Genomic DNA, 22,555 nt, shown 5'->3' on the forward strand with positions numbered 1-22,555 from the left:
AGCTGAAAGGCTCATCAGGGACAGCGAGGGTTTCCTGGCTTCGACCAGGAACTTCCTGCAGTTAAGAACTGTAACAAGGGGAATTGGACACATGCATTCACACACAAACCTGCCAAAGCTACGCCGAACCTTCAGGATCTCTCAAGCTACGACGGCCATTAAAGCACACATGCAAACACAATTCATCATTAGCCCCCGACTCTTTTCACCCATCCTTCCATTCACACCCCTATCTGAATCAGACACAAACGGCACTCAGAAAGCTCTCCTTTATCAGACTCGCCGCAGACACAGACAGTGGAAAGATGTGATCCAGTCATTGTGAAACCTCTTGCTTCCATTCACCAATTTGCCAGCCCTGCTGCAGCCTTAACAACCGCTCCAGACTGTTCGGCGCTGATTAGTGGCAGACGACTGTGGGTCTGTGCAGATGAGAACTACTAACAGGGGCTGTTATTTCCGTAACATTACTTAATGGTCATAAGGACTGTTTTGTGGGTTTCGCATGATTAGCGAGGCTCTTGCCAACTCCACATGACTCCATTATGTTGGGTAGTTAGTGAAGATTTTCCCCAGGATATAAAATATCTCTTTTTAAGAGAATGCTGAGACATTTTAGTATTTTAAATATTGAATCAGACCTTTTTAAGGACAAAAACATGGACATTTAGTACGACACAAGCTATGTAGTATAGATTTGGATAAAAGTAGCCATTAGATTGAAACGGTTTGCGTCAATGGCTTTACAAACTGGTGACAGTGAAAAATGTGACGATGTCTTGCGGCTTAGACATAAACACAGCAGCTCTGCATGTGGTGTTTCTCCCACTAAGGAGAGGAGGGGGGAGAAAGGGAGCTGATCTCAGCTCTCGACAGTGAGCTCATTGTGAGGCTGTGGCTGGCTGGGCCTGGGCCAGTGTCTGCCACTGATGGCTAAGGCCTGTATTTGAAGTGCAAACACTCACCTCAAGAACCAGTCCTGCACTCTAATCTAGCTGTTACTAAAATGTCACAGCGGGATAAAAACGTTCAAAGAAACCACAGAGATGTAAATAGCACAACTCATGAGCTAAATGTTCAGGGTAATGAAGACAAATCGCTGAGCAGCATGATGCTGTCTCATTACCGGGGGGAAATAGAGCTTTGTCTCTGCGCTGTCTGCAAAGACAACAAAGCTATAATGTTAATTATGATGCTTTCTTAGCAATAAATGCTTTATTAAGCCATTACCCAAGTCATCAGCTTTTATGTAGTCTTGCTGACAAAAAGACTCAACAGAATACATTACCTATTTGGTAGGGGTAATGTCTTAAAGCAAAAAGGACTCTTAGTTCGTAATGTAATTTTCTACATTCCATTGTTTTTACAATGCGTCTTCTTTCAAACAAATACTGCATCTCATGAATTTCTAATAGCATACACTTTCAAATGATGATCTAAAAGGCAATCCTGCAAATCTAGCCGTACCAAGCGATGACTCAAGGCTGCTAAAGGCTGTGATGACCAATATCAGAGGAAAGAAAATAAAACTTGACTCTCCAAATACATTACTATGCTTGGACTATCATTTATATTTTATTTTCAACTAAAATAAAGTTGGTTAAGTACTCCATGTGGCAATTATGGGATTTGCGATGAAGCACACTTGGATGGGGCAGGAGTATTGGCATAAAACTAAACTATAACAACAGAAATCTTAAAGCATCGCTGATTCTGAAGAATTCTGGGTGTCTTTAGTGTCCTGGCATGGAAAAGCAAACACCTTGAGCAGTTATACTTATGACATTGTGCCAAAGGGGCTTTAACAACTTAACCTGTTGAGCCCCAAGCCTGCTTTTCAGGTCTCAGGCTCGAAAATGACATTCCCAGAACAAATGACCATAACTTCACTTCTAAAAGGGGTAAATTAATAATCTTTTTTCTCAAAGCAATGATAAACCTGTGAGTTGGATGTAGAAAAGTCAGAATCAATATAGATGTTTTTATTTTAAAGTAAATTCAGATTGAACATAGTAAAAAAAATTTAATTATAGTTTCCGTCCAAAAAAACCCCATTACTTGTAGTGAAAACCACACTTGAATGATGGGATAGTAGACTAAAAGCTTTAGGAATCCAAACTATAACATATAATAAGTACCCTGTATCAAGATTGATGCAAAACAAGTGACATTTGACCTTTTTAGAGAGGTTTAGAAAGAAAAAAAACACTTCTGGGGTCATTTGGGTGTATTTTGGTATTTTGGGCCGTTTCTCTGGAACCCATTGGTCGATTTTGGTGATTGACACCTCTTTTTAACCGTTAGAGCCAATAGAATCGAGGGGAGGTTCCTAAATCCATCTAAAGTGAGAGTGATGCGCACACAGCTTGCCCAAAACCGGAAGCTCCATCACACTCGGAAATACGAATATTGCCATAAATATGATGATGGATTATCAGTAATCATTTCAAAGTGACACAGAGACATTGGATTAACCTTCAGCAGCGTTTTTATGCGTTTTAATGCCATTGAACACAACTTTTGATCAGAAAACAGCAGAGGTAAGAGCTATTTGCCGTTTTGGCCCCGTAAAGCTAAGTTGTGTGAAGAAGAAGAAGAAGAAGAAGAATAGGGAGGGATGAAACCCTCTTTAATGGTCACACATGCAGAGCACACAGCACACACAGTGAAATTTGGCCTCTGCTTTTAACCCATCCTAGTACAAGGAGTCTAGTACTAGGAGCAGTGGGCAGCTATTGTACAGCGCCCGGGGAGCAATGGGAGTGGGGGGGAAGGGGGGTGTCCGGTGCCTTGCTCAAGGGCACCACGGCAGGGCAGGAGGTGAACTGGGACCTCTCCAAGTAGAAGTCCACACTCCATATTTAGGTCTGGTCGGGGACTTGAACCAGCGACCCTACGGCTCCCAGTCCAAGCCCCTACTGACTGTCTGGTGTGTTGTCTGGTTTCGCCTTCGCTGCCCTGAGCCTTGGTCGTCGAGTGATGATACTTATACCATTGTAGCCTGTGGAATCTCAGCTTTCATTTGATATCTTGTTTGTGCAGAACCGATGAAGTATAAAATATTTCTACCGTGAGTTCTGTGCTTAGCATTTTTCCGCTTAGTGCTAATTCAAAGGCTCGGGGGGCTATGGGGCTTAACAGGTTAATAAAAGAAAGCCACAGTTGTGTTTAAAGGCCCCTACACACCAATCTGACACCAAAGAACACGTCCCGACGGACCCGACTGTTGTGTCGCCTCACGTCTCCTGCGTCTTGGCCAACAATCGCACTGGAACACACCGCAAAGACTTCAGCCGACGGCCAAGTAGCACGTACGAACTGCGCATGCATGAGTGGCAATAACTCTCCTTACCAGCAGGCGGCGGTAGTGTGTATTCGTCATTCAAAAGAGGCAACAACCGGAAGACAGACTGCGTGATACACAGAGAGAAGAAGAACAGACTGCGTGATATAAACAAACAACAAATAGCGTGTGCGTTCCATTTTCACTCTACAACGAGAAGCTCATGGGGCTTTCCCGAACCTGTGTCGAGAGCTGGAGTTAAATGAAATCTCAGATTTGCCTTCTTAATCGTTTGTTTGGGTCCCTCACTTCCATTTCGCTTCTCATGCACTGATTCGCTAAGCTGAATAGCCAATCAGAGTGATTTCTTTAGCCGACGGCCTTTTACAGACAGCCTACCGATTCAACATGTTGAATCGGCAGCGGAAGGTGTTGGCACGGCCGAAAAGACACGACGGGGCGGGACACACCAATCTGAGTAGGGCGACAGGACGCTCACCAAAACGTCAACTCCATACCGTGTCTGAGGTCGGAAGGTAAACAGAAGCATACAGCGGAAGCGGAAGTTTTTTTCTTCTTCTTCTCTCGGTTTTTTGGCGAATTGCAACTTTAAGGTGCATACCGCCACCTACTGTACTCGCCGTGAAGTTGTTTGCGGCCTGCCAGTAAACCCAAAGCAGAAGAAGAAGAAGTGACGTCAGCGGCTCAATTGCCTAATCCACCCCCAGGAACTCATTTTGGTGTGAACGCGATCTGCTTTAGTTCATCAGAACTAAAAGAGCTCTCATGAACTAAAGTTCTCATGAACTACTGTGGGAAAAGTACTTGGTGTGAACGCCCCTATTGACGGCCAGACATCTATCGACGGCCGAAATCGGCTTGGTGTGTAAGTGGCATTGATGAATCAGTACTTGCCATTCATCTCACTACACCTTTCAAATTTGAGAATACTACTTAATATTGGTTAAAAAGGGAGTGAACTCACCCTTGACACAGAAATATCTGCCATTAAGGTTTTAAAAGCCAAAGCAATCAATCATTTCCAACTATCCATTTTAGCTTTTTACGGCAAAGGCCTCTAGTGTGGGAAGAACTGGGACTGATGCTTAAGCCAAGGATTTCCAGATGGAAAGAAATGCAAAGGAGATCCAAAGTTTTAGGTTTCCCATATGGAGCCTTTCTAAGAAGGAAAGTCTGTAAGGAAATCTGGGAATAGCTGTGCTTGAAAAACATTCACAAAATGATTTAAATGTAATTGAAGGTTTTCATGGAAATACTGAAGCAAAGAAATGTATGTAGAAAACCTGTGAGTAATATTTACATTAGGTGCAAAAAGAGCTCAGTGTTGACATGTAATGTTTTATTTAATATAGATAGTGACAGAAAGACAAAGCATAACTAAATCTACTTTGGATTATAACATGATATCGTGAACTACTGGTCAGTCTCCCTTCCACTAGTTGATTTAAAAAAACTAAAAGTAAAAGTAAAACTCATATTGACCAGTCAATCCGGTCACTCTGGGTGACAACCAAAAAAAGGTATTATAGACCCATATCTTAACATTAAATAGGGGGAGGAGCAATAACAAGGAAAAGGGGAATCAGTTGAACTCGCAATCGCAACAAGAAAATTCCCTCAATCAGTCAGAAAAGCTTTTTGCTTAATGTTTGTGTTCAGCTGGAATTAAGACACTACTGTCCCTAATTGGACTGAAGAAAAGACAAAGTGGGACTGTCCTTTTAATTTAGCAGAACGAAGAAGAAAAATGAATCACATTTAGTGTTCTTCTCGTAGTTTTTTGTCACCTGTCCTTTTAGAATGTATTTGAAAGGGGCTATAAAATAACACTATAAAGTAATAGATAAAGGAATAGCAGCTAACTGTGCCAGTCATTTTATGATACAGCTGTGAGCTTTATGAAGATCTCTTACAATGAAAACACGAGTGTTCCTTCAGTAACTGAGCGGTTTCACTGTCCACAAAAAACTCTGTTCCAGTTGTTTTTATAAGGAAAAAGAGAAATGTCTTTAAGAAAAAGAACTGTGAATGTAAACCTGTCCTCATCCACAGCTCCTTGACTACAGCAGTGAATCACTTTTTCAGGAGAATAGCCAAAATCGTACTTTGTGCTTAGTGTGCTCCAGTGTGCCCAGGAGGAGGTTTGAGGTTAAAAGAGCCCGGCATCAAGCCTCAGTTCAAAAGGCCATCAAAGCCATTACTGTTTGCTATGGACCTCAATCGTGCCAGGTGGGCCAGTGTACGCTGTGCCATTAAAAACATTCCCTAGCTAGCTTATTAAACATTCCTGACAGTATATATTACACTGTGCACATCACTGAAAACATAATGGACACATGCCTTGCATTCTTTAAACACTAAATGTAATCGTATATCAAAATCAGCCATGCTGCTGACATGATACATTTGACGTGAGGGGAATAAAAAACTGGGCTTCGGTAACAACATCGCTGAGCTATGATGGCTCTAGCTGGACTCGACCTAACGCCTGGATTAGACACCAGGGAGTCACTTGAGGAAGGTGGTCTTTTACCATTTCTACTGAAACAAAGACCCCCTGTATAAAAACCCCACCTAGGGACACTGTCAGTGCTGATGCCTGTCCACTCTTGGAAGCTATCGCAGCTGCAGACATGACCGTTCCTTGACATGTTTTTCATTAAAAGCATCAGCATTTTCCTACGACACATTAACAGATATGATCAAATGTAGCTTCATGTACGGCAGCGAGTTCACCTCGACTGAGCAGCGAGGGTAATTATGTAAAGTATCTGGACCACTAATCAATGACAGATGTGCAGAAGGTTCTGGAGGTCTGCTTACACACCCTGTCTTTGTTAGGTAACACTTCATTTAACCTCCCATATGAGTTCTGACTGGCTTCACACCAATGCTGAGGTAATTAACAGATCCCTGCAAGGTTAAGACACCCTTCAGCTGTAGATGCAATTAGCCAATCTGTTTGACTCCAAAGGTCATAAATCAGTGGCAACACATTATACGTCTCAAGTGTTCTTTCTTGTTCAGATGGCAACTGACCCGGCAAAGTCTAAACATGATGTGTGAAAGTCTGATATTCATCACTGTGATTTAATGAAACATTCTGTAATAGCACGGTATGGGCCAGGCAATATGGTGACCTATAATGTGAGACAACGCAAGCTTGTCAAAAATGTTGCCGGACAATGTATACACTGTTAGTTATACCTTTCATATATGTTATTGTACACAAATAGAGCTGTAAGTATCTTTTTTTTTCATTATTCTGTTGATCATTTTTTCTATTTATCAAATTATTGTGTATCTTATTAAAATGGGAAATAATGGTCATAAAAATGTCAAGAGATCAGGTCGACATTTAAAATTCTTGTTTTGCACACCAAAACCCAAACATATCCAACTTACAATGATATAAAACAGAGAAAAGTTGAAAATGAAGACAGTTTTCTAGAAATTGAATAATTAATAAAATGATAAATTGAAAAAGCACTACACTGCATCATCATAGTAGGTCATATTTAGAGGACTGATTTATAGCAGTATGAATATTTGTTGGAAATCAAATGTATTCAGAGTCTTGATAAGTGAGGTGTTTTCCATTCCTTTCTGGCTCTTTTATCCGTGAACTGTTCATTGATTTTACAGAAAATGTGTAACACTACAGTATTATAAAATGACAGAAACCTTAGTAGACATCTTGCTGCATATCAAATAATTGTGATAATATCAGCCTAAGTATTTGGGTTTCAAGAATCTTTATTGGCCACTTGGAGAAAAGAGTAAAAAAAAAACGACACCAGTGCTAATCCGTACAGCTGGATGTTATTACATTAACCAGGTTGCTGAAATGCTCAGGGCCGCGGCTGAACAGCAGCTGGCCTCCACTAATCTCCAACCTACAAACCTCCTTTTGAACCACACTGTTAATTCTGAAACGACCACAACTGAAAATGGGTTGGAGTAGCGGTGCATTAAAAAAAAATCACAAATCACGCTTGAGTAATCCAAGACATAAAGTAAACACATGCAGCGTCTTGGGGGGAAAGAAGCTTGTGGTCATTTATTTAAGAAAACAGAAGTATGTTCAACGCAGGTCGCCCTGCCCTGCCCCCACGTGTTTATGTCCATCCATGTAGAAACGCGATGTGCAGAGAATAGAGGGTGTGAAGAAAAGAGGAGGAGGTGATAACAAAAAAAATAGCGGGACGAAGCGACGAGCTGGCAGAGTTCAACAACACCCACAGCAAGGCAACTACTGAAACTGTTCCTGTGCTAGAACATCATCAGCTGTGAAGCGATAACTCCATTTAATCAACATCATCATTAGACCAAAGCCTAAAGACTACAAATACAGCAAAACTATGTTTATAAACTGAATATTTGTGGTAAAAATGGGGAAGTAGGTATGTAGTAAGTTAATGTCTTGCGTTTAAAAGAGTTTAAAGAGGGGGAAGCAATCATCAAGATACTTGTTGACATGGCCGAAACTTGCTTCTGTGTACCAACACGGGGAAAGCAAAGCCGAAAAGGACTGACGGGACTGTCCAGTTTGTCACCACCCCCACTGGTCGGCCCTCACAACCACACAAAGGACTTATTGTTGAGCACAATGGGGTCACCCTCTCTGTTCTCGCTGGTCTGATCCCAGTCAGTCACTGCTCATAGAGCCTGGAAACTCGCCAACTACCAGGCAGGGATCTTTGAAGACATCGTTCTGAGTGGACGGCCTTCACTTACAAGATTATGTTTCTTTCTAAATGTTCAAAAGGTTAAAATCATATCAACGCGACAACTCAGGCAGCCTAAAAGCCACAGATGCACTGAGAAAGATATGCAAACATTTTGAAAGTCAGCACTAAGCCACTAGTCATATTTGTGTGGAAAAACAAGAGATAGTGGCTTGAAAATGACTGTATGAACTATGAATGCCCTTCTGCAAAGCCTGAATTGAATTATGATTCTAAACATTGTAGCTTTATTTAGTTTGTTTCATTTTTGAACTGTCAGCTTGTGCAGTAGGTGAAATTAACATAATTAGATTTTTTCAAACATCATTTATTGCCCTTTTCACAACAGGGCATTCCTGAAATGACCCGCAAAATCACAAACTTGATGTGGAGCATTTGAGAATAACATCTGAGAAGACAGGACTTCACAGAGCAAGAACAAACTTTTATATTTTGGACAAACAACTTTGATACCTGGGCACAGGTAGCCCACGCAGATATATCAGCCTTTAATACAAAGCAAACAAAGCACATCCTTGAATGTTGGCTGAGACATTTCAGGTGGCATAGAAATCACTTGGCAAGAGAGATAATCACATTATGCCTCTTTTCACATATAAAATAAGTTGAGTGGGTGTGACCTTTTAAAGGTGCTCAGGTTTAAACAAGCTAGCTTTTAACAGAAACAAATTAAAGTCCATACATTGACATTAAGGGCATTTTGAGGTAAGGGAACACTTACCTTGTAACATGCATCTGTACGCAGACTCTGAGATGGCGTAGATGTGAGGGGGCATTTCGTGCCTCTTCTTGCCCCTGTACATCTCAATGATGTTCTCTGAGTAGATGGGCAGGTTTTTGTAGGGATTGATGACCACACAGAAGAGACCAGAGTATGTCTATAAACAGAAAGGAAAACATGGTTAAAAGTTCATTCATCACACAGCAGCTCTCACATCATCATTAGCTCACAGATACTATTTTACAATACCTGTAGAATTATATTTGTATTCATTACCCTAACAATGTTTTTTCAGTCCTAATTTAATTGCTATATTAACATTTTTCCTGTCCGCACTAGGGATGTAACGATATACCGAATATCGTGGTATCGCGATAAACAAACATCTCAATACCGTCGTGAGACTGACAAAATCTACCGCGAATTTTTCTTTTTTTAAACCTTTATTTAACCAGGTGGTCCCATTGAGATCATCGATCTCTTTTTCAAGGGAGACCTGTCCAACATGGCAGCAAGTAGGTTACAACATGAACATAAAACAACAGATAACACAAAAGGACATCGTATTTACAGGGCTACATGTACATACCTAGAGACATTGACAAGTACCAACAGTATATTTATATCTCGCCCTGTCAATAAGCCTCACCTTCTTGGCAAAAACTGTATTGGTGGTGGAGAGACAATGCACAGTTTTACCCACTGCTGTCACCCATGGACAAAGCATATCTCTCTGTCCCACAGAGGTGGCGTTAGACTTTTTCGCTGTCCGTCATTTTTGAAAGACAGGATCGTAAAATTTCCGTCATAATCCATTATTACCCGTCGGGTCTGAACTCGTAGGTAAAAAAACACTGGTTGTTCTTGTTCCAGTCTGTTACTGTCACTTTGTTTTTGACACTTTAAAATACTACTATCCTACTAAAATGCTGTACAAATCAGATTTCATATTTAATAAAGAACATGTTTTCAAGTAAAACATTTAAAAAAAAAAAAAAAAAAGAATTGTTTTACATTTATTTTTATTCTTTTAAATAAATACCGTACCGTGGACTTGTTATCGCGATATTATCGTACCGTGAGTTTTTGGTATCGTTACATCCCTAGTCCGCACCAAAACAAAAAGGCCTCATTCAAGAAAATTGTTATACTTTGTCCTTAACGTCTATATCCTGAACATGTTAATTGTTTCGTGAGTAGGTACAACTTCAAATTGGCTACCAAATGAATGGCTACCTGTTCTGCTCTATAGCAGTGATTTGTGATGATCCAAAACAATTTAAAAAATACAGAATGCTAAAAAAAATCTTACTAAAGCCACGTGAACATTTCCCGACGATGATGCCCATTGTGTCGTGCAGATTATGAATTCACAGATCATGCCAGAAAACGATGCAACACTGCAGCTAGCTGGCACACTGCCAAGTATCCGCTCACTTATTCTTCTCATATGTGGCTAATCACCATCTCCTTGTTCTCCACATTAAAGTGACTGCAAGTTTACACTGACTTTCTTTGACTGACTACAGAAATCCGATTCAAAAGGGGGTGATTTTACTAACAAGTGGAAGGGTTCCTCAGTTGAATAATGCAGGGAGACATGCAGGCAGACAGGAGAGGACGGGGTTAATCCCTGACATGTCTGCTGCTGGTGATCTCCATTAACTCAAGAGTGCAGCGGGTACACAGCAGACACTGCCGGATTACGGCTGTTTGAGTCACACATCAGTGACTGGGATTAGACATCTTGACACAGCATAACAATAGAAATGTTTAATGGTGGATGAGGTGCACCCATCTATCCAGTGATGAAATAATGTCTTCTCTAAGTAGTTGCATTAAACATTAGTTGATGCGACGTTAATGACCTTTTACTCCTATACGTTGTGTGCCTCCCCTTTTTTCACCTTTCGGGTCTTTTTGTTTAGCTGTGCTGCAAAGCCACATTCTTTAAATGATGTTGTCTGTGATGGCCGGTGGGCTGCAGGGGCCCCGGGACTATAACCCAGTTGTTGAGCTGGAACAATGGTGACATGACCAAAGCATGCTGTGTGAGAGGATTTTGTCTGTGTGTGTGTGTGTGTGTGTGTGTGTGTGTGTGTGTGTGTGTGTGTGTGTGTGTGTGTGTGTGTGTGTGTGTGTGTGTGTGTGTGTGTGTGTGTGTGTGTGTGTGTGTGTGTGTGTGTGTGTGTGTGTGTGACTAAGTGAGAGAAACACACTGACAAACACATCACAACCGTTGCCAGGCTGGAGGGTCACACCGCACCATCACACATACACAACACATATCTGCCGTCTGATCCTGGGGAGCCTGAAATTGCATTGTGATGTTACTGCAACTCAAGCTGGGCCATAATTCAATATTATCACTTATATATACATTGTTTAATATGGCATAAGTTATATTGGATATTTAAATATATTATAAATTGTAGGATATTGTTCTACTCACATACAAAATAAATGTTTGGCTAACCAGAGGCTAAACATTATTCATTTTGTAATGTTGTAGTGGATATAGTTGAATTTCAACATAATAATGATGTTAAATCATTCCATTTTACCCCAAAAACTATTCAAATACAGATTTTAATGAAATACAAATGCTGCTAGCAATGGAGCCCGAAGGTGCTGAAATAAGAACTCTCGGATGTGCATATATTACAGTAACACACTGGTGTCCTGGTGTTGGTCATGTGGTTCCTGTGTGTGTGTGTGTGTGTGTGTGTGTGTGTGTGTGTGTGTGTGTGTGTGTGTGTGTGTGTGTGTGTGGTTTATGTCACCAGATGGCCTTCAAAATCCCCCTGCACTCCTCTTCCGTGTGCACAGATGCTTTAGACACAGCTCTGTGCTGCAACCTGGCCACACAAATATGTTGTTATTCTGAACTTGCCAGCAGCAACACTTTGAAACATAACTGAGGCCAATACTCACACCTTGCTAACTGGAATTGCCTTTAAAAATATACCCCATGCAACTCAGGATGTACTATAGGCCCCTCGCAATAATTACCCCTTCCCAGGCCCCTTCTGATGGGCGCAGCGCCAGGCAGACAGATCAGCGCTCCTGACCCAGCATGGGCCACATGCAGAGGGGAGCAGCGTGACTCAGCTGGCTGTCCTTGGCGGGGGACCCCGGGGGGTATTTGAGGGATTAGTGGGAGTCTGAGGGGCAAGCAGTTGGACACCTACACAACCAGGAAAAACAACAAACCAGCCAGCTAGTGTGTTGTGGTTCATTCCTTTCTCAAAATGCATACTTTGACTCAAACAATCGATACAGTCAGTTTAGGCCGCTGCACAATATCAGATTTTTGCCAATATCTGATATGCAGAAATGTTCAAACTTGTTTTGCCAGATTGTCAATACAGTCACTGACTTTTGTGTATACATTTGTTCCACCTAATGGTACAATTGTGTGTCGTGTAGTTTCCTTAAAAACTATTTTTTTAAAGTACTCACTCATTCACTGGGCAAAATGACTGGACTGTCATATCAGAGGCAATTGTTCCTGGACGATTAATTTTAAATACTTTATTTACAGTTACTGAAGACGTGAGGATATCATCTACTACATATGCATCTCAGAGATAATGCAGCTGCATATTTTTTTAATTGACCAAATAGATGAGTTTGAAGAGCTAGTCAACAAAGTCCAAAACTGACAACTCAGAGAATGTGAGGAGGACTCTGAAACTGTTGAAAGGGTTCCCATCCCTCCGGAAATGTCCAGATAAATGTCTGGGAACCAAGCAGTGCTTAGCAACAGGGCCTCTCTCAATGGGAAAAGGGGAAACATTTTCTTCTGCTATTGCATGAATCAGTGCCCTCCATTCAGAACTTAGTGGGCTAACTGGGCTGTACCATGTTCTTAAACGCTGAAAATCCTGTGTCTATGCCGACTTCCTAGGGAAATATGAATTCTATTTGCCTCACACAACACATATTCCAATATTGCCTGGACACAATATGAAGTTTGGTTCTCTTTATTTCACTCAACAGCACTTGATTAAAATGACAAACCTATCATCACTATGTTCTTTGCTGACTACCTACAAAAGGAGCCTTATTCAAACAGCTGAGAGAGTTGATCCTACACGACAAAATTCAACTATAAACATGATGCAGTAAAAAAAGAAATGTTAAATGCTAAACATAGTGTGAGACTGTATAAACAATAGACATTGTAACTTTATTTCATTTTTATAACTATTATTATTTTTGTATTGCTCTTGCTCTTATTGTTATTATGTTATGTTATTATGTTGCATTGTTGGAGAAGCCTGTGACATAAGATTTTCAACTGCATAATTACTCTGTAGCTATGTCAGATTGACAATAAAGAACCTTGAACCTTGAACCTTGAACCTTGAGACTGTAAATATAACGTTACCGAAAGGGTTTCTGAAGAGCCCTTGTGAATGAAATGAAAGTAGAGCCATCATTGAATGTCTATTTCTTTATAAAAGACATTTAGGAGAATCTTCTGTCCAGGTTTCAGTTGTGAATAAAGAGACCCAGGGTTTCCCACACATAGACTTTACTTGGGCGGGCCGCAGGTATATTAACGGCCGCCCAGGTATATTAACGGAGGCCCAGGTATATTAACGGCGGCCCAAGTATATTTTGCGATCCATTTAGGTTTTTTTATTTTTTATCCGTCCGCGACCCCGACGCCATCTGCGATCGATTGTGGACAATGATCCCTCGCTCTACGCCTCCTGTACCCAGTCCCGGACTGGCCATCAGGAGGACCGGGGGGTTTCCCGATGGCCTGGCCTGTTAAGTGGCCTGCCTCACACAGGGTGACTGGCTGTCTACATGATGTGGCCTGCCGACATGGCCACTGTCATACAGATCATAAATCAAAGCCCTTGATTGGTCTCTGTGTGTCATTCAAGCTCGGGATAACCTCAGCTCAGGTGAGGTAAAGGACTCTCTGAGTGTTTAGATAGTTAACTTAGTCTAAGCTCTCAGTGGGTCTCAAACGGTTTGGTCACCATTTATGTAAACACATATTTCCATTTGAGGGGGTGAAAAAAGGTAAGATAAACTTTTAAAACTTGTTGAGAGCTAAAACTAGTCTTTGCTGCTGCCTCAAAGAGGAGCAGGGGGGAGAGGGGGGAGACAGGAGAGGCTGATTCAGGAGCCCAGACACACTCACAACTATAAATGAACCAAAAATAAATAAATAAACAAGTTTCAGTGTTTTTTCATATTGGAAATTGTATGTTATTGGTTTTGGCCATGATTTTATGATTATTGAAATGTATACAGTTCTGTTTCATATAGGTGTTCCCATAGATCTAGTCTCTTTATTTCCCCCTCAAAGTGCACCAGATTGATGCATTTAACTCCAACATTAAAAAAACAAATCTTACCGGGGGAGCATGCCCCCGGACCCCCCAAGAGGATTTGAGGTCCACCCCCACTTAAAATCACATGGACAGGTTTCTAAATACATATACAATTTTATTTTTTTAAATAGTAACCCATGTCCATATGTTTATTTGTGGGTAGTAGATTTAAACTATAGGGCTATCACTATGGGCCCTGCCTGTACCTGTTCGCTCTGCCATCGCGTGAAGGGTCTGCTAACAAGCGACCAACAGAAAGGTTAATGTTAATGTTGTTGCACGTCACAAAGGCATCCCCCCCCCCCTTTTCCTGGTTTATGATTTATTGTCCACTAGTTTGAAGCATGATGATTACCTGCCTGCTGAGCCGATGGAAGTAATCAAATGTCAGCGCTGTGCTATGCTGGTCTGTCTTAAAAGGTCACACAATACTCAAAAGCAGGACAGGAAAACATGCAGAGTGAGTAATGCTCAAATAAATTATAGACAGAAGTCTGGCATGCATAAAACTCAAATCCCTTAAAAGTCCTAGTTCATTCGCTTCGCACTTGGGGACTTTGGTTTTGAGGAGAAATTTAAAAAAAAGGGTAATTTAGCAGCGTGAGGATTTACTCAGCATGTAAACTGAACCAGAGGAAAGAGATGTCGGTAACCCTGTAGAACAGCAGAGACATTTAAAGATGACATGGATTAGCTGTTGATTAAGCATCGGTTTCCAGAAAAAACCCACTGAAAGAAAAATTCAGTTATTTGAGCAGACAGCTGTTGTTTATCAGTGAACACAAAGAACTCTGTTAAGGCAGTGTGGTTACAGTGTGACTCAGCATGGGCCTCCCTGAGCTAAGAGATGGGGCTGGGGTCACTCTTTCCCCTTAAAAGCCCTCTGAAACTGCTGTTAAATACAAAGATGTTCTTTATTTTCAGTCGAATAAATAAAAACTGAACTTGATGTCTCAGGGTATATGCAGGAATCCTGAAGTCAAATGTAATACCTTTTAAGACCTCATCGCCACTTTGAGTTTTAACCGGTTACATTGGCGACACACTTTACCTCACATTTACTATATACAGTATTGATTGTCCTTCCTCCTTATCTTCCAACCATTTTGAGGCAAACTTGCATTTCCCCATAACGATGTTGTTTAACAACCGGCGTAAACGGACCTTCGCGCTATCAAGCAGTGAGCGTGCGATGTCCTGTTCAGATGACGTCAAATCCAACGGGATGCCATAAATAAACTACACAGAATCACACTACACACCTACGCAATGATTACATTCAGGCAAACTGTAGAATACAACCTCTTTGGACAATTTATATACTTATTGAAAACAATCTACAAAATGTAATACCTTGGAAAATGCCGTTTAATACTTTTTAATAGCCTTAATTTCCGCTAAATTGATTTATCAACTTTTAATACTTTTTAAGACCCCGCGGACACCCTGTGTCTACACTACTGGAGCTCGCGTAGGAAGAAGGGAGAGTTCAGCTCATGAAGAATACAATTCTGGAACCAAGGTCTGCAAAGAGATTACCTCTTTTTTGACATCTCTAAGTCTAAAACAGGGGTGTCCAAACTATGGTCTGGGGGCCAAATGCGGTCCGCGGACCATTTAGAATCGGCCCTCGGCAAATTAAAAAAGTATAATTAAATATGGCCCACAAATGAAATTTGTGCTTGTCTTATATTGTACTTCTTAAATATAAATGTACAAATATATTACACAGTAGTATTCATGTGTTAATAGACCACTTTTCAAATAAAATTCAGTCAATTAAAGTTGGAAAAATGTTCTAACATATCTTAGTTGATAAGAAAAAAGCCCAATGACCTGTTTACATAACAAGCTTGAAAAACACTGTTCCTATTTCTCCTTATTATAATCAATCTGAGGCTTCTGTTTTAAGGGATGAGCTGCCAACACTCACAAGCATCATTTACCTACATTTGATTGATTTTGCTAACTTATAACTGAACTTATGAGGCAATATACCTCTAGTGAGTGGCCCAGCCCTTCGTATATTTTTCTGTATGTTTGGACACCCCTGGTCTAAAAGAACTCAAACATTTCTCAAAGATGTAGTTATGGTAAGGTCTTTGTTTTAATATGGTGGCAAACAACTGGTGCTTTAAGGAGATACAAGCTAGCAAAGCAGGCTCTTGGCATGCAGCCACCAACAGACAGTGACCACAGAGCTCACACGTTGCCTGGTCACAACATCCAGCCCACCACATTAATTATATAGTGCTTGAATGTTATATTTAGCTACAATACAGCAGAGCACCAGAAACAAATATCTCAAGCATCAAAGGAGAGTATTATATTCATGTTGGATTGAGCCATTATTATTACTGTAACAAATGTATGCATTTTGAAGCTTGGATGGATGGTTGTATTATCTATATTTATATATATATAAATCCATTTATTTATAGATAACCGTTTGTCACATTCCTTTACCAATACTGCTCATAAAAAGACACCATGTATTAGACGCAGCAGACCATGATGAGAAGTATCTAAGAGTAAAATGATTGGTAATCCGCAAACATTTTAACAATCCATGTCGTCATTTCTCAGATGCCATTTTCACTGGTATATGCAATATTTAGAGTTTCTTAAAGTCTTGTCTTAATACATTGAATGAATTCACCCAAGAATATGATATACCATTTTCACCTTGTTGTGATAATCAGGAAGATACTAGCCATATTAATCAATAATGAAAATAACTTCAAGCTGCAGGCCTACACAGAACAGTTTGCAAATCAATGTATATGATACAAACTTAAATGCAATGTAGCTCTTGGAATATGGACATCACAGACAGTATCAATCCCAGCAGAGTAAAAATACCTGCCATAGATGACTTCCTGTAATCATTCCTCTGAGAGGCATGATGCTATAATGCTGCTGGTTTTGCCATACACTGGCTGATGACTAATCAACACAAAGAGTAAATAGTGTCAATAACATTTGAAATGTCATGACTTCATCCATGAAGCTTCCAAAGCTCTGTCTTAATGGCCAAGGGTAGAAAACCACAAAAGTACTTTCAACTGCAGCTACTTTCTATTAAGAACGACACATTTACACATAATCCCCTGAACATAAAGGAAAGATTCATCTAAAATGTGAATCTGTCTTGTTCCTAACCATTTACAAAGTAAGTTAAACAGCTTTACGGCTGTCTATGGAAACAAACCATACTTTTCACAATCTGTCCAGAGTCATTCTTGTAGTTTAGCAAAGCTAATTTCTGTCTTTGTGACCGGGCCTCTGAGTGTGAACCCCTTCAGCCCCGGCCTCCTGCCCAGGTCTCAGGTGGCCCACCAGCTCTGTGTCTGGGCTATTCCAGGAATGCATGCCACTAAGTGGGTCATAATCACAGGGGAAATCGGCAGCTTATGTAGGACATGATGGCTTGTTCATTGAAGGTAATGTGTTTCTTAGTGAATGCAGAGACTCAAGTATGAAGTGCTATGGAAAAGGTATGTACACCAATTGTTCATTTAAAGACACTGAAGGTTACTTCCTCACAATTTTTAGACTATAAATGCACTAATGTGGTCAAATGCACTACAATAAAACCCAATTGCTTCCCAATACATTGTAATGAGGTTACTTGGAGTACATCAAGCCTGACAAAAAATAAATATTTATCACAAAGTTAATATCGGTAAGGGCCAACAGACATTTGGATGGAACTGTTACATCAACTCTTTGTGATGATCTCTTCAAATAAACTTTCAACATAATACTTTTTTAAGACTTTCAAGTTGTTACTCACATAGATGAGGCCAGAGTAGTAGCGGTCTTTGAGGTTGTGAAGCACGGAGGCTTCGTTCAGGCAGGTGAGTTCGGCCATGTCCTCCACCTTGCTGAACTTTGGCGGGTTCATCTTCTGAATGTCGTCCTTGTTGACCACCGCCTTCTTCCCATTCTCTGCCAGCTCCACCACCACCTCGTCTCCACGCTCCTCGCGAACACTGGCTGCCTCGAAGCCGTTGCGTTCTGATGGGATCCATACTAGCCTCTTGGCCGTCCAGTCGGCCTGTGCAGCCGGGTTGTAGACCACGGCGCGGTCCACAAAGAGGTACCGCTCCGGGTCCTCCTGCCCACTCCTCTGTGCCATCTCTGCTGGAAACCAGGAGCAGAACACGCTATGCCACCTGTAGGAAGGAGAACAAGTATGTTTGTCTGGCCAGCAGAAAAAAAGTGACAATACAGCTGCTAACTGTCACACAGTTCACTTTATAGAGCTTAAATAAGATTACCAGTGTTCCTACAAACAATCCTTTTAAAAATACTTTTTCATTGAAGACAACAAAGTCAAATAAGTAGTAGATTCATGTCTTTATTTAAAAAATGACATAGAAAATCCTATATTGACAAAGAATTTACCACAATAGCTAAAGAAAAGCAAAGCTATTGAAGACCTTTAGTAAAACAAGGTACACCTAAATCTCAGATTGTTGATTTAAATGTTGTTGTATCGTTTATCTTTCATATGGTGGTAGCCCTACCACTAAAATGTATCCCATTTCAGATAAAACATCTACTCAACCAAGTTGCATTCTATACAGCTGATTGTTAAAGCTAATGGTTAAGTGAAAAGGGTGATGCAGCTTCTCTAACAGCTGCTAAATGCTGGCTCCAAGAAAACTCACTAGTTTTTCATTTGACCAAAATCTTTCCAATAACAAAATATATATTACTTTCAAAAGAAGTAACGCTTTCAAAAGCTAGTCCATTATTTACCTTTGGGAACATTTTGAAAAACCATGTTAGTAAGTATATTTCAGGCCATGTCTGATTAAATGTCAAGTGTCAAAGCTTATCAAAGTGACTCATGGTAGTTGCTGCTGATTTCCTGTTAACACTCAGCGGGAAATTATGGTTAACCTTATATAAAAGTACTGCTGGTATTTGGGTAATTACAAAATATGACATCCCAACTGTGTACCTGTATGTTAATAAACACTAAGTGTATTGTGCATTGAATTAATTGGATGAAGAAAATGAAAAGATGACTAAATATGTCAATCTGTCAGCAGTTAATGTATTGCCTTCTTAATAATCATCTTATAAACAGTGACAGAATAAGCATGAGGAAGCACCTGTTATCGTAGTCTTTTGTAAAGAAAACATATTTCTACAGATCAAATGAGAGGATTTTAAACCAAATAAAAATGGATTGTGATTGTGTGTTCTTTATTTAGGTTGCATTAATTTGCAGTCTTTCTTTAGCTTGAAGGCTTTGCAATTGTTCTAGAAGGACTTGTTTGGCCCACACAGACACGTGCAGAAGCCTTTACACATCCATCCCTGTGCATAACCAACCCACATGCACTCACCATTTTAACCAAGGCAAACCGTCACTGTGTTATGCAACATAAAATAAGGCGTTAATGTGAGTGGTAACTATAAAGAGCATTCTGACTTTTAACAGGGCATGCACTTATCTTTAAAAATAGTCTGCAGCTCAATTAATAGCAACATGTTTTAGAAAATATCTCCAAGAAAACAGTGAGGGATACTTTTCTGACATGGACCAAAAGGAGTAATCGAGAAAATACTAAAATTGGATTACATATAATTTAATAAGATTGGTAAGTGGTTTTATCCTTACATACATTCAATGGAATAAACACCTACATCATCAATAATAATAGCATACACTTCCACAAACTGAGCTATAAAAAGAACAGAAGAGGGTACCTTAGTCAAACCTGGCACTTGATGCCTTCAACAGCTGATACAATGGCATGTCTGAATGTTACCCATTGACTGAAAGCACCACTTCGGCTTGCTTCTTAACTGAGACAACATCAGCTGATGAATGCTGAGAGGAGTTATTTAACCTACAATCATGTCCCATGCTTAAAGCAGGCGCTGATTAGACCAGAATCTGGGTCAGGTCAAGGGACAGGGGATCAGAGAGTCTGCTGGCTGCAGTGTCACTGCATCCCCTCACTTTGACTTGGAAAACACTTTCATCCCTTATTCAGCTCTGGGCCAGGGGAGTATAAAGCACACCACGCCCAGGTTGGTTATCTAAGTAGACGAGGGTCAATCAATTGCCATAAACTGTGCAAATAGTTTGTTAAAGGATTGATATAAACCGGCTGGGCCCCACCGCTGCATCGGCTAGGTTAGCTTGCTAGCTCAAAGTTGGCGTGCTGTGCATCATATCCCACCCGCTCGAAATGATGCCTCGGACAGCTCTGATAAACACCAACAAAGCACAACTCGGGATCCTATATGGGTGCTTTTACGAGTTTAATAAATAACAAGGTGAACAAAAATCCCAAAAAGCAAATAATTCCTGTGCAAATTAGAGTTTTAGGAATGAGACACAATCCCTTCATGGGTGTGGGTGTCTCAAAGCCGTCTGTCTGGGTGGGGATAAAAGCAAGCCGACAATGACCACACAGTTTCACGGTAACTTCTAAAACAATACACGTCTAAATACAGATTCCTGCATCACTCATGTTAATTCAACACTATATCCGAGTGAAACAGAAAGCACGTTTGTTGTGCGGCGCCCCGGCTAACACTAGCAAAGCTGATGGTCCTCCATCATTGAAAAGTCATGGCACAATAATCCGCTAGCTAACGGTTACTGTTGCTAACCAACTATCATCCTCACTACCACGAGCTGAGGCCCCGTGTCTCTGCTGAACTCACCACACTCAGTAGATGAAGAAACCCTGCTCAGGTGTTCAGCAGTTATCCAGTAGATGAAAGTAATAGTCCTCCAAATGCGTGCTAAATTAGTGCCTTCTTTCGCCCGCTCTCTCATCAGTGGTACTCCCCCACCATCCAGCACCCTCTCAACCAAACTCTCGCCGGCCAGCAGGGAGGTTGCACCGCACCGCACCGCACTCTTTTTTGGGACACACCCTCACTACAATTCTGGAATGTGATTGGTTGTTGGAGTATGATGCCTGACCGTGATTGGTCCAAAACAATTTCCATCCCAAAACTTTGATAGTTCACGAATACCGCCCAAGAGATCAACACCTGCAGACCAGTGGATGCTGCTGCAGCTTTACGTGGTTGAAGGACATTCAAATTGTCACTGATATTCTGTGCATTATCATATATTCATTTTGTTTGAGCTATTGCACACTCATACCTGGTGTGAGCTACAGAGTCGCATTAAAATACTAAATTATTTGATATGCATGGAAGATTTTAAAAACAATTCTTATTCTTCTGAATTCTCTGTAACTGAAAACTGCTTGTTCATTGACAAATGTAATTTGTCATCGTTTTGACCTTATATTTTACCATATGATTAAATAAATTACTGGTTTATTGAACTATTGAAAATATACACCTGATCTAATTTTACTGCTTATTTAATCCCGCAGTTTTTGCCTAGTGCATTTTCATCCTCCCTTTAATATATTCCCATTATCTATATCTGTATACCTTATTCAGATGTATGGTTATGCTTTGCTTATCAGCAACACATTTAATTGTGTTGAAATAGTGCCCTCTGCTGCGTAAAGACAGACATTACCAATACTGACCATGTGCCTCCATGTAAAATAGTCTAGATTGATAATGAATAACTGTAGAAAAAAACAATAACATATTAAATAATAATCAAAAATGTACAAGTGTACAGATAACTGCTTGTTTTTCTGGCACTACAATCCAAAAGATGTGTCCAGTTTTCACTGTGAAGCAACTTTTTTTTTTAAAGGTCACCTATTATGCAAAATCTACTTTTGCATGTCTTTTATACATAAACATGTGTCTCCTCTGTGTAAAGAGATTCTGAAAGTTTCAGGGAAAAAGATTCGCTCCCTTTTTGTCCTGTCCATTTATATAAAAACCTTTCTGAAAATATGCTGATCCGATTTTGGCCACTTTGTGATGTCATAACGTTTTTTTGGCTTGTGTAACCATTAGCCAATAACCAACCCCCCCCCCACCTTATCACCTGAATCTCCTCCTAGAGCACCATTGTGTATTTTTTAACCAAATATCTCTCAGAGGGGCGTGGGGAGTGGCTCCTTATTTTCATCTAAAGTAAAATACAGAGAATCAGCACTTTTGAAACAGGGCTGAAACAGAGCGGATTATGGGATGCTACAATGCATGATCTGTTTGGTATTTGGAGCCAAACACTTCATGTTTGTATATAACAAACTGAGACCTATAATATATTGATGAAAAACAGTATAATAGGGGACCTTTAAAGGTGCTACACCAATATCAATAAAAAAATATACTTTGTGCTGACTCTGCTTTTTAGTTAAATTTAACATTTATTATATTTAATGTCATTGTAGTGCAACAAGACATCATTTGATATGTCCATATTTGTCATGCAGTAACAGTAGTTAATTGCACTAGTTCTAACTGGCCACAAGAGGGAGCAAGACAAACATACATTTATCTA

At 40.4% G+C, this 22,555-nt stretch overlaps 1 protein-coding gene across 5 annotated transcripts in view; it reads right to left on the bottom strand.

Annotated features, from left to right (window-relative positions):
* LOC117481588 (myosin-10) overlaps positions 1-20,961 on the bottom strand; it is a 56,610-nt gene extending 35,649 nt beyond the window's left edge. For all 5 annotated transcript variants that reach the window (XM_034129328.1, XM_034129325.1, XM_034129326.1 and 2 more), the window contains exons 1-3: positions 20,827-20,961; positions 17,927-18,308; positions 8,774-8,930 (exon numbers count right to left, since the gene is read on the bottom strand). In XM_034129328.1, coding sequence (XP_033985219.1) covers positions 8,774-8,930; positions 17,927-18,271 — 502 coding nt within the window. In that variant the 5' untranslated portion in view covers positions 18,272-18,308; positions 20,827-20,961. The remainder of the gene's footprint in view (positions 1-8,773; positions 8,931-17,926; positions 18,309-20,826) is intronic.
* Between the last annotated feature and the right edge of the window lie 1,594 nt (positions 20,962-22,555).

This window comes from Trematomus bernacchii, unplaced genomic scaffold, assembly GCF_902827165.1.
Source record: "Trematomus bernacchii unplaced genomic scaffold, fTreBer1.1, whole genome shotgun sequence".
Taxonomy (NCBI): Eukaryota; Metazoa; Chordata; class Actinopteri; order Perciformes; family Nototheniidae; genus Trematomus; species Trematomus bernacchii.